General features: G+C 41.8%; 1 protein-coding gene across 2 annotated transcripts in view; it reads left to right on the top strand.

Annotated features, from left to right (window-relative positions):
* The window catches only part of wfs1b (Wolfram syndrome 1b (wolframin)), a 32,043-nt gene extending 20,643 nt beyond the window's left edge, over positions 1 to 11,400 (top strand). For both annotated transcript variants that reach the window (XM_060927397.1, XM_060927398.1), the window contains 4 exons: positions 2,543 to 2,716; positions 2,814 to 2,891; positions 2,980 to 3,140; positions 7,075 to 11,400. In XM_060927397.1, coding sequence (XP_060783380.1) covers positions 2,543 to 2,716; positions 2,814 to 2,891; positions 2,980 to 3,140; positions 7,075 to 8,904 — 2,243 coding nt within the window. In that variant the 3' untranslated portion in view covers positions 8,905 to 11,400. The remainder of the gene's footprint in view (positions 1 to 2,542; positions 2,717 to 2,813; positions 2,892 to 2,979; positions 3,141 to 7,074) is intronic.
* The last annotated feature ends 685 nt before the right edge of the window (positions 11,401 to 12,085 follow it).

Below are 12,085 nucleotides of genomic sequence, written 5' to 3'. Positions count from 1 at the left end.
TAAGGACAGGCGTACTAACACCTTCTGCGCGCTTCGGCAGCGCATTGATACGGAGCTCAGATAACAATGCGCTGCCGAAGCGCGCAGAAGGTGTTAGTACGCCTGTCCTTATAGTGCGGACTTTCCATAGCATAGAAAATCGCCACGTTTCAATTTGTGTAACTGAACTTGTTTCATATCACTGGTCATATAAACCTATGTAAACAGGAAAAACGCGGAAGAGTTTGGTCGCATCTAACTACAGCCCCAAAAAATACCATTGGCCATACTGAGCCTAGCTACATTGCTAACAGGAGTGACAGCGCGTCTGACTGCGTCTGACTGACTGGGAGGTCGCGCAAAGCTCGGAGAGGTACGGAGCAGCTCGTCTCAATTCAGATAAGAGCATATTTCATTATGGAAGTACAGTGGACTGTTCCTTTAATGTGCTTCAAACATCTGAATAGTAAGGGGGGAAAAGTGAACAGTTGAAGATATATAATATTTATTTTAAAAATTTGGTTAAAATTGATCTCTCGTCATTTGGCTGTTTTTACCAGTATACAGCCACATTGGCATCAGACATGTTTTCCCAGACTACCATATAAACATTATGCACTCGCCATCCACTTTAATAGGAACGCCTGTGTACCTGGTCATTTATACAGTTATCCAATCATGTGGCAGCAGTACAACGCATAAAATCCTGTAGATGCAGGTCAAGAGCTTTAGTTAAAGCTATACGGCCTTTCGATTTCATAAAATCGGTGAAATTTAGTTCCCTCTGAAATTTGGTCATTGATATGTTTATTTCTGCATTATTTAAAAAAATCAGGTCTTTCTGTGGCTGGGAAGTTATTTAATTTGACGGGGTACTTGAGCAAATAATGTGCATGAAATCGCCCACTTCGTGCAGTCAAGCAGGCAGAGGAAGTCCGTATGCGCATGTTGTTCTTTTGGGTTTTACGGCAGCCGGCATCCACAGTGTTGCATTACTGCCATCTACAGGTTTACCTTTGGCCATGCACTGACAGTTGCATCATTCTGTCGCTAAACGAACAGTTGATCACACTGAGGTGCTCATTGATCGCCAATATTTATTAGTTTACCGCGAGCTGGCCTAGTGGTTAGCGTATCTGCCTCTCAATCGGGAGATCGCGAGTTCTACTCACGGTCGGATCATACCAAAGACCATTATAAAAATGGTACCTATTGCCATCTGGCAAGGCACGCTGCAATACAGATGTGAGTGGGGAGTCAAGCTCTTGCGGTTACCAGAGGACTAGCGCCCCCCCTTCCCCCCCACCCCCCCACCCACTGTAACCATAGCTATGTAATAGGCGAGAGGCCGAGGGCTATGGAAACTGAGATCGGCGGCGCCCTATGCGCCGCGTGGTGTGGGAAGGACTTTGATTTATTTATTTTTATTTTATTTTAGTTTGGTCCTGTTTCCTTTACTTTGCAGCATAACGTCTTTTCTTCTTGCGTTCCTTTACTGTAGTCGGTCTTTCATGTTTCATTCACGTCCTCTATTTTCCTCTTCTGTTTCAAATTTTTATCCCACAATGCGTTGCGCGAACGGGGAAAGCCCACCACGTGATGCATGACATAGTATCTTGAATTGGGTCATGGTGAAGCAAGTAATATAGCGGAGAATTTAGGGCCATGTGGCCCTAAAGTCATTAATTGTTCTATTAAAAAAAAAAAACTAATAAAATTGGAAGTCTGTGATTTTTGAATTCAGTAGCTTTCGGTCCATTAAACAAAAATAATTGGGTGTCCGGGGAAAATTCTTTTTATGACCTACACTTAAAATCTGAAAGACAGTCTACCTTTAATGTTCTTCAGACATCAGAATGGTGGGGAAAAAGTGAACAGTTGAAGATTTGGGGGGAAAAAATTAATCACCTGGCCTTTTTCCAGTCTTCAGTTGTCCAGTTTGGGTGCGTCCATGAGATCCTCAATTCTTGTTCTTGAATAACAGGAGTGGAACCTGATGTGGTCTTCTGCTGTTGTAGCCCATCCACTTTTAAGGTTTGAGATGTTATGTGTTTTAAGATTCTGCTTCGCACCATTGTAGAGTGCTTATTTGAGTTACTATAGCCTTCCTGTCAGCCCAAACCAGTCTGGTCATTCTCTCTCTCTCTCTCTCTCTCTCTCTCTCTCTCATATATCAATAAGGTATTTCAGCCTGCAGAGCCTCTGCTCATGGGTGCTTTTTGTTTTTCACACCATTCTGTGTCAACTCGAGAGACTGTGTGTGTGGAAACCCCAGGAGATCAACGGTTTCTGAAATACTCCAATCAGCCCATCTGGCACCAACACCCATGCCACAGTGAAAATTACAGAGATCTCAGTCTGAAGTTTGATGTGAACATTAACTGAAGCTCTTGACCTGTATCAGCAGGATTTTATGCATTATGCTGCTGCCACATGATTTGCAATAAATGAGCACGTATGTCCAGGTGAAAGTGGACAGTGAGTGTATGATCCCAGTCCTTCAGCACAGCTTGTTTGTATAGTTGCTTAAGATTATGCAATGAATAACGTATCTGTTTTCAAGGCATCACGGCCGAAAATAGAGAGGAGGTGTGTTCCTTGGTATCGGAGTCCCGTTTTGAACGTGCTGTGAGGAAAGCGGCTCTGTGTATGTACTGGAAACTCAATCCAGACAGAAAAAGAAAGGTCACTACCTCAGAACTACTGGAAAACATTAGCAACTACAACACTGAAGCAGGTAAAGATCATACATGGTAATGGACTTGTACGGTAGATGTGGCACATGCCCTGCACTAAAGTCTACACTTTGGGTGATATCCGTTCTGCTCCTCTAGATGGTGCCCCAAACAGCACATTCTCAAGTCCAGCTCAGAAACAGAGGAAGGTCTTAAAACGCCTTGTCTCCACCAATGGTATGACTGCAAACTGTGTGCTTTTGGGAAAACCTGAGTGTGAACAAAAAGGGTTGGAACATTATCCTTTGTTCTTATATTTTTGTAGGGACTCAGTATATTGGTGTTGAGGATTTTGTTGAAAATACCAAGCGTTATGCACAAGGTATCTCGCCATCACCAGCTCTTGATGAAGCAGTAGTTAATGACGACGACGATGATGATGATGAACCTGTGAAGAACCCAGATGAGTTACCTTTGCATCAGAAGGTATTAAAATAACAGGGTGTTTCAAACATTTTCATATTATTTGAGATGTAAATATCCCGGAAACTACCAGAGGTGGACAAAGTACCCAACTTCATTACTTAAGTCAAAGTACAGATCCCACTGGTTAAATGTTACTCCGACCAGGGCAGGAATTTCATGAGGGCCATGGCCCTCGTGCCCTCTCAATTTGGCCTTGTGCCCTTGGAAAAAAATATCTGCCGTAAGGCCACAGTGGCCTTGATGCCCTGCGGTTTTGCAGTCTGCCTCGTGACTGCCAATAGGTTTTAACATCACTAAGGATAAGGATCACTGGAGGAGTAGTACCTTTCCTAGTGGCCTAATGTAGGTGTCCTAGACTGGTCTCCCCATATCCAGCACATTCTGAAGCGTAAAATATGATCCCTCAAGAACTGATCACATTAGCCTCTCCAACTGTGAAGACCGACCATGTGTCCTACTCGTGGTGCCCCTGTTACTATCGCTAAACATGGCGGATCTAGGGGAGCATACCCCTATATAAAACACAAAGTACAATGGAAAAGCCTCAATGTAGTAAATCATACCGCATCGTCTGTCACGTGGGTCAACAAGGGACGCGTCCCTCGGTGACAGGCCAGGCTGGGGTCGAAAAATGTGCTACTGGCTGTCATAGCTTGTCACTATCCACCATAATATCAGGTACAAGAACTCATACGAAGACTGCAAACAACAAGGTCAATATAAAGCCCCCTACTCGATGTAACATTAGAATCGCAACCATTAATGTGAGGACCTTACAAGATGATATAAAGTTAACACTGCAATCACAAAGAAGGTCCTATTTGCGAAGCTGAGTAGGCGATATTACAGGGATCCATGGATAAAGATCGGACGGTTGTTGGGAACATCAGTGGACCAGGCAAAGAGATTGACACAGTCCAAAAAGGAGTTCAGCAGAGTGATCCACCAGCGATTCACTCTGGCTCTTCGTTGACTAGGTCAACAACAGAGAAAATAAACTGTACTGTACCTGCGTCTATTGAGAAAAAAATGTCTTTTAATGGCATTCTGGATTCTTATTGGGCAACTCGTCAGTGCTGGCTCAGACTCGAGCCTGGCATGAACCGCTCTGACGTGCTATAATGACACCAATCTATCACCAGCCAACCAGGAGACTTAATCAAATGCATCCCCCGCCCACTTGTGTCCGCGTCTGAGACGTTGAATTTTCACAGGAGGGAAGAAGTTGACTGAGGTAAGACTGTGTGATAAATTAACGAACGAATAAGATAGGAATTTCAACAAGTAGGGCTTAAGTTTGTTACCGTTAAATAAGCGTTGCTTGTACAGTAACGTTATGTCGTTATGACGTTGACCCACTTTTAACATGCCGAGTACCGACTGTAGTCGGTAACAAATGCTAATTAGCTTGCTGTCAAGTTTTTCCTTTGTCGAGCTTTAAGCGTAAGGTCATGGATGTTACTACTGCTTGTTCCTGCCGTAATATGATGCGTGATGTGTGCCATTGTCTGTTCATAGCCACTTTTTTTAATCTATACAGTTAGCATTGTTTTGTTACTAGTATTGTATGTTTCTTTTTGCTGTTTAACCGAAGTGTAACTGCTGCCATCTTGACGAGATCACCATCGCAAGAGATTTTCTCTCATTGTTTTTGGCGTCATTACAACATTTATTCATTTTCATATACATTCTAGTATATGTTCCATTTACAGTCAAACATTTTGATGTACTCCAGGCTCAATTTTGATTAATCAAAAATCTCAGTAGTACAGTCTGAAGATGCTCTTGTACATTCGGTGTCAATTGAGCAAAAATTATGGGAGGATATAGGTTTAAGTTTTGCAATTTTTGAAGTGAGTGATGGATTGATAAGTTTAGATGTGTTCAATATTTTCTTATCTTCAAACATGGTGTAGATGTTTCTTTATCTGCTTGATAGTTTCGACTGAGACTCCAATCTTCCTCAGAAGAGTCATTAGTCCTTAAATTAAATTCATTATAGACGTGAACTTAAAATCATTGTTTTATTTTATGGCCTTGGTGCCCTGGCTTTTGGCCTTTGTGCCCTCAAAAAATTGACAGCACAAAAGGCCAAGTGGCCTTGCCCCTAAAAAGGCGAAATTCCAGGCCTGACTCCGACGCAAGTGAAAGTTGTCCAGTCAAATTTTTACTTAAAATACTTGCTTTTAAAATACTTAAGTATGAAAAGTACATTTTCTGTCAACGCATTGTTGTATTATTGTCACAATGCTTACAAAACCTAATGCCTCTGAAGCAACCTACTGACTAGCTTGTAGAACCTATAGCACTGAAGCTCCACCTGACATGCTAGCAAACACTTTTCAAACTCATATTGGGTATCTAACGTTACTAGAAAAGAAAGATTTCTACATTGTTTATTTGGCAAGATTATGCTGAAACTTATTTCTGAAAGGACTTCAGATAAGTTAACATTATTCATGTTAGCATAACTCCGTTTTTACATGCTAACTAACATTGTCCAAGTTAACTAGCTATGTGTAAACGTTAGCCGTGGACATGGCGATGGCAACTTGGCGGGCAAATCCATAGAAAGTCATTTGACTAACCAAACTGCATAGCTATTGCAACGTTATCGCTAGCTCTAAAAGCACATAAAACTTCACTGCAAGCTTTCTCTTGGAATGAAACGTTTACATCCCTCAATATGCTTCCGCAGGTCGGACGGCGAGTTTTTGTAGGCCGTGATGTGGTTCGTTTTAGGCAAACAAAGCAAACATTTAAAACGAAACTAATCTTTTTAATCCTTTCAGAAAACTGAAACATGGGTTCATGGGGGGGGGGTCCTCAGAAGAGCCGCCTCCTTTCATTCTGCCGTCAACTGATCGAGTTCAAATAATGCTGCGGAGAAATCACTGAACTTGATTTTATACAGTCTATGGACGTGACGTGACCCTAGCGATTTACTGATGGGCTGTCTCGGTGTCACCTGCAGAAAAAAAAATCATCTTTTAGAAAAAAGAAAAAATCTTCCACTTTCAAAGCTGTTTCATAGTAACGAGGACCTTGATAGAAATGTAGTGGAGTGAAAAGCACAATATTTGTCTTTTTCAAATGTAGTAAAGTGAAAGTCATAAGTTTCCAAAAAAATTAACTCAAGTAAAGTACAGATACTCAAAGTGTACTTAAGTCCAGTACTCAAGTAAATGCACTTTGTTACTGTCCACCTCTGGAAACCAAATAGTCTAGGCAAATGAAACTGAACAGGCTTAATGTTAAGCAATATAAGATCTATTCCTCAAAATTTGACTGAGAAATTCAAAGGTATGTCGATTCCATGAACGGTTTCACAAATTTTCAACATGTGCGCCGCCTGAGACATGGCACTGAACGAGGTGCAACTTGTAGGGTTTTGTTCACAAACGTTTCCTCAGGACGCACCAAATTGTTGTTGGAGGAATCTGGCTCTCCAGTGCTTGCTCTTCTTTGAGGCTTCACAAGAGTTTTTCGCGAACCCACTTGACTGTCTCTTCCAATTATGCTGGTGGTCGTCCAGATCCTTTTGCCCTGTACAGACAGCCTTCCTCTTTGAACTTTTTGTGCCATGTCCATATCTGCATTGGAGTTGGTGCATTTTTAGAGAATTCGCCCATAAATGCATGCTGCACAGTCTTGTTCGACTGTGTTCAAGCATACATACGGTACCTAAAACCAAAAAAAAACATTACGCATAAAATTTTGACCTCTTTCCACACGTTAAAATTTGAGGTCAATTGAGCGAGAATTGGCAAAGTTATTAGATTGTGAGATCAATTTTTTTGAAACACCCTGTATAATCGAAAAATGATGACCAATTGAAATTTAAAAAGTTTTTGGATATATGAAGTATCCATAAGGTTGATCATACTATGCTCCAAACTGATCTGTGACCTTTTGTTTCTCTGCTATGCTGTAGATACTGAAGTTTCCCCTCCATGCTGTGACCGAGGTAAAGGAGGTGTTGATTGACTGGGCTTCCCGTGCTGGAATGCAGTGGATCAGCGCCCTTATCCCGACTCATCACGTCAACACTCTTATTTTCTTCTTCATCATCTCCAACCTTACTCTGGACTTCTTCCTTCTTGTCATTCCCCTTGTCATCTTCTACCTCTCCTTCTTCTCAATGATCATCTGCACATTGAGGGTTTTCCAGAACACCAAAGCATGGGAGAACTTCAAGACCATGACAGCAATGCTCGCTCATTACGAACCAGGATTGGACCTTGAGCAAGCAGAGTCCAACTTTACCTGGACTCATCTGGAGCCTCACCTGTACTTCCTGGTCTCTGCACTTTTCCTTATACTCTCATTCCCTGTGGCAGATAAGTCCTGGCTGCCTTGCTCCGAACTGGCCACGGTGGCTGTCTTCTTCACTATAAGCAGCTATCTGAGCCTGCGTCCAGCCGCACAGCATCATGCTAAGCGAGCCCTCCTTGCACAAGTTGCCTCTGCAATTTGCTCCTTCACCAGCGAGCTGCTTGGGGGTAGGGTGGGCCAACTTGTAGGAGGGTCGTGGTTTAGCGTGCCAATCTGTGATTGGTTGGTGTTGCACATGGGTGTGCCTTGCATCCTGTACCTTTACCTCCTGTACTTGTGTGTCTGCATGGGCACAGCACGAGGCTGGCAAGGGTCATACAGCATGCTTCTTCCCTACCTGCTCTGTTTCACTTGGTGCGAGTTGTCTGTCACGTTTCTGCATGCATCCACTGCACTCGGACTCATGCGCACAGCTGTGGGCTACTTCCTTTTCTTCTTTGCCCTGCCTGTACTTTCGCTAGTGCTGGCAGCTGCACTGCTGGTGCAGCTAATACAATGGTTCCTCGCTCTGGAGCTGGCCAAGATGGTCCTGACAGCGTGCGTTTGTGTGGTACCTGTTTTGTTGAGGTGGTGGACTCGCTTCAGTGTGTCGCCCCTTGCTGTGATTCGATCTCTGAGACGCAGCAGCATGGTTAAACTGATCTTGGTTTGGATCTCTGCTTTGCTGCTCTTCAGCTGGTTCTACGTGTACCGTTCTGAGGGCATGAAGGTTTATAACTCTACTCTTTCCTGGCAGCAGTACAGCGAGATGTGTGGCCCTCGTGCCTGGAAGGAACGCAACATGGCACACACCCAGATCCTTTGTAGTCATCTTGAGGGCCATCGTGTCACCTGGGAAGGTCGTTTTAAATATGTCCGCGTGACGGAGATTGAAAACGGAGCACAAGCAGTTGTCAACCTCTTGCCTGGCATCGTAGCAGACTGGGTCCGGTGCCTTTACGGAGAGGAGTACCCAGTCTGCGATGGCACCCAACCAGAGCCACCTCTTTGCAAACTCAGAGCATTTGCAAATCACAAGTGTCACGTGAAACGTTTTGACCGCTACAAATTTGAAGTGACTATGGGTATGCCACTTCAGGATAAGAAGGGCAAATGGTTGCAAGAAACTGATGATGCAACCAAAGACATAGTGCTGCGGGCAAGTAACGAATTCCGTGGCGTGCTGTTGGCACTCGGTGCGGGCAGTGTTGTGGAATTCAGTACTGTTCTGGAGGGCAGGCTGGGTAGCAAGTGGCCAGTGTTTGAGCTGAAAGCCCTTCACTGTAGGACTTGTACCTCACCTTTGATACCTACAAGACGGCAAGTCAAGATAGAGCAGGACTGGAGGGTTAATGCCCGTAATGCATTTGCCTTTGCATTTAACTTCCTTTTCCATCCACTGCTCACTGCTGAAGTAGAAGACGCTACACCTACAGAACATCCAGAGTGAGGGCGGATTATATTCTGTCAATCTGATAACCAGGTGTTACTCAGCGCCTGTCACTATTTTTCTCAATCTGTCCAACAATATTAGTTTTAAGAAATGGAAGACAAATTTATTGTTGACCAGTAGTAAAGTTTTTCGTACAGAGTGCTGTTATCTCGAACTATATCTCTAGTTTGAGAATTAATCATGTGAAATCCTGAAGAGACTTGGTGGCCAAGTGGGGATGAACTTTGCGTGACTTTATGTGGTGTGACTAATGCCCTTCCAAATGAAAAATAATTAGATGGTTCTTACAAAGAAATGGTCCAATTGCCAAGGGTCCTCATTTCATTACTGTGTTGTAGACCAGCAGTATCCAGTCTTCTCCACAAAGAGCCTTTGTGGCAACAAATTGTTGTCTTCAGCTGACTCGTGTGGCTTTTGCTTGGTTGGATCAAAAACCTGCACCCACACTAGACAAAACTGGACCTGTTGTAGACTGACCGAGGAAGAATGAACCTTCTTCAGATTAGATTATTCAGTCAGGAGCTTGGAGTAGGGTAGTGGATATTATTTTTGGCCATCTCCTATTTTTCTGGCTTTTTGCTGGACTAAACACTATTTTCAGTGGAAAATTACTATTGACAAAATACTTTAGTCCAAGACTAATGAAAATTTAGTACAACAATGATATTTGTTTCGTGTATGAATGAGTGAGTGTGCAAGAGAACGAGGAAAATCTTTAAACATTTCCTTCAGAAACCAAAATTCCAGAGTTCACTAATAATGTAGATCTTGGGGATCATTTCAGCAGTAGGAAATGGCGTATAGCACTGCCTGAGATTTGGATACAAAATATTGATTATTTTGTTATTGGGATTTTCTTCCCACCTCCCAAAAACATGCAAGGAGGTGAATCTGTAACTTAGAATTGCTCCTATTACTCTTATTTAAGATTGTAACGTAGCACTAGTACAGTAGAACACTTTTTTTTTTTTTTTTTTTTTTTTAAATATCAGCAGCAACATTATGAAATGGTAAAGGAGTTTGGGCAAGTGATTGTAGGAGGTGCTTACCACCAAATATACCATAATTAGGATCATCACAACTTCATCCAGTTTCCAAGCAAAAAGCAAGTGTAAAATCCCATGTTTTCTTATTGGGCTATACCATATAAAATTTGTTTGGCTGCTTTTTTTTTTTTTTTTTAATAAATATTAATGTGGGCCTTAGTTAAGTTGAACTGTGTACAACAAGAAATTTTATTATTATTATTGATTTGTTTTATTTCCTGTTCTATGTGCATAAAATCAGCACAGGACATTCTACTAGTTGATTACTGGGGTTTTTAAGATACCTACAGTACCAGTCAGAAGTTTGGACACACCTTCTAATTCAATGGTTTTTTATTTTATTTTTATTAATTACTTTTAAGTCATGAAGTGACTTAATGATGGATGTCATTTCTCTTGACTTATTTGAGAGATTCTTGACATAATATAGTTTACTACAGTTGTGGAATAGGGCTATTTCTTTCTATCTATCTAACTGGCATATCCCTGCAGTGATGTGGCTGCTCTGATGGCTTCAGCCATCAAAGTCTCTGGGGAAGAATTACAGTAGTGGTTTCCCTTTGGCTTCTACTGGATTATTATAGAGGTTTTCTCCTCTCAATCTTGTGCACGCACACCTATGGGCAATTTAGAGTAGCCAGTTAACCTAACCATGCGTCTTTGCACTGTGGGAGAAACCGGAGCACCTGGAGGAAACCCACACAGACACAGGGAGAACATGCAAACTCCACACAAAGGCCCCCCATCAGCCACTGGGCTCGAACCCAGAACCTTCTTGCTGTGAGGCGACAGTGCTAACCACTACACTACTGTGCTGCCTAGGGCTATTTATTTGCTTTTGTTTTTTTAATTTACTATTTCCTGTTTGATCTCAAACGCATTAAGAAGGCAAGAAATTGCACTAATTAACTTTTGACGAGACACATCTGTTAACTGAAAAGCATTTCAGGTGACTACCTCATGAAGCTAGTTAAGATAATGCCAATAGTGTGTAAAGTGTCAAGGTAAACGCTGGCTACTTTAAAAGAATCTAAAATATGAAACGTTTTTTTAACTTTTTTTTTTTTTTTTTAAATTCCTTATATGTTCTGTCTGTCATTTCGTAGTTTTGATGTCTTCAGTATTGTTCTACAATGTAGGAAATGGTCAAAATACAAAAAACTAATGAACGAGTGGAGGTGTACAAACTTTTGACTGGTACTGTATATCTATAAATGTGGTTTGATTTAGCTTACACAGAGAAGTTGTAGCTGTAGTAATAGTAGTGTACTACTGTATAATGGGATTCCCTCACAGGATTCACTACAAATGTAGACACACTAACACTATTGTACACACTCGCAAAACACACGGCTCATTTTCCATCCCCCTGAGCTGGTCTCTACTTCAGTATATGGTTATTCATTACTGTAGTTTTGCACTCTGATCAATAAATGTCATTCTTTAATCAGCTGTTCCTAGTTGAATTCCCCCCCCCCCCCCCCCCCCCCCCACACACACACACACAAACAAACATGGACTTGTTAATCATGCCAGTATTTTTCTTTGGAAGTTGTTTTTCCTTTTCCAAGGTTGTGTAATAGTGCATGACATGACGTAAGCCCAATAGATGTCAATATAGCCAAAGACGGCATTTGGAATTCCAAGAACAGGAAGAGGTTTAATCGCTTCGGCCGGTCTCTAGTAAGTCTGCCATGCTACTAAAGCTTTTTGAACATTGGGTGCACTGGCGATTGTTTATTTATTTAGTTGGTTCAAGATGTGATACATGCATGTCAACCTTTGGTCAATCAAACCTGTATAACCAACCTCCAAAATCCTTATTTCCCTTTATAAAATCCTTATAAGATGCAAATTAAAATAATTTACCTAAAATTTGAATGATAATTAACAATGATATATCCCAGTTACTTTTTATTCAATATTAATAACATTAAACCTTCAGAATGAATACAAAGCTCCAATGTTTGACAAAAACACAAAGTGTCACTCTAATGTTCTGAATTGTACTCCATGACAGCTTTTTTTAGCACTCTGCACCAATACCTCACTAGGCTGCATGTCACAGCAAGTGTCTGTGTTGATCTTACACTGCAGTAGGCAGGTCAGTGTGTCTGCATTCAGGTTCTTTC

This window comes from Neoarius graeffei, chromosome 8, assembly GCF_027579695.1.
Source record: "Neoarius graeffei isolate fNeoGra1 chromosome 8, fNeoGra1.pri, whole genome shotgun sequence".
In the NCBI taxonomy this organism is placed as follows: Eukaryota; Metazoa; Chordata; class Actinopteri; order Siluriformes; family Ariidae; genus Neoarius; species Neoarius graeffei.
Note: the sequence above shows the minus strand (reverse complement) of the source record. Positions and strands in the feature narration are given on the sequence as shown.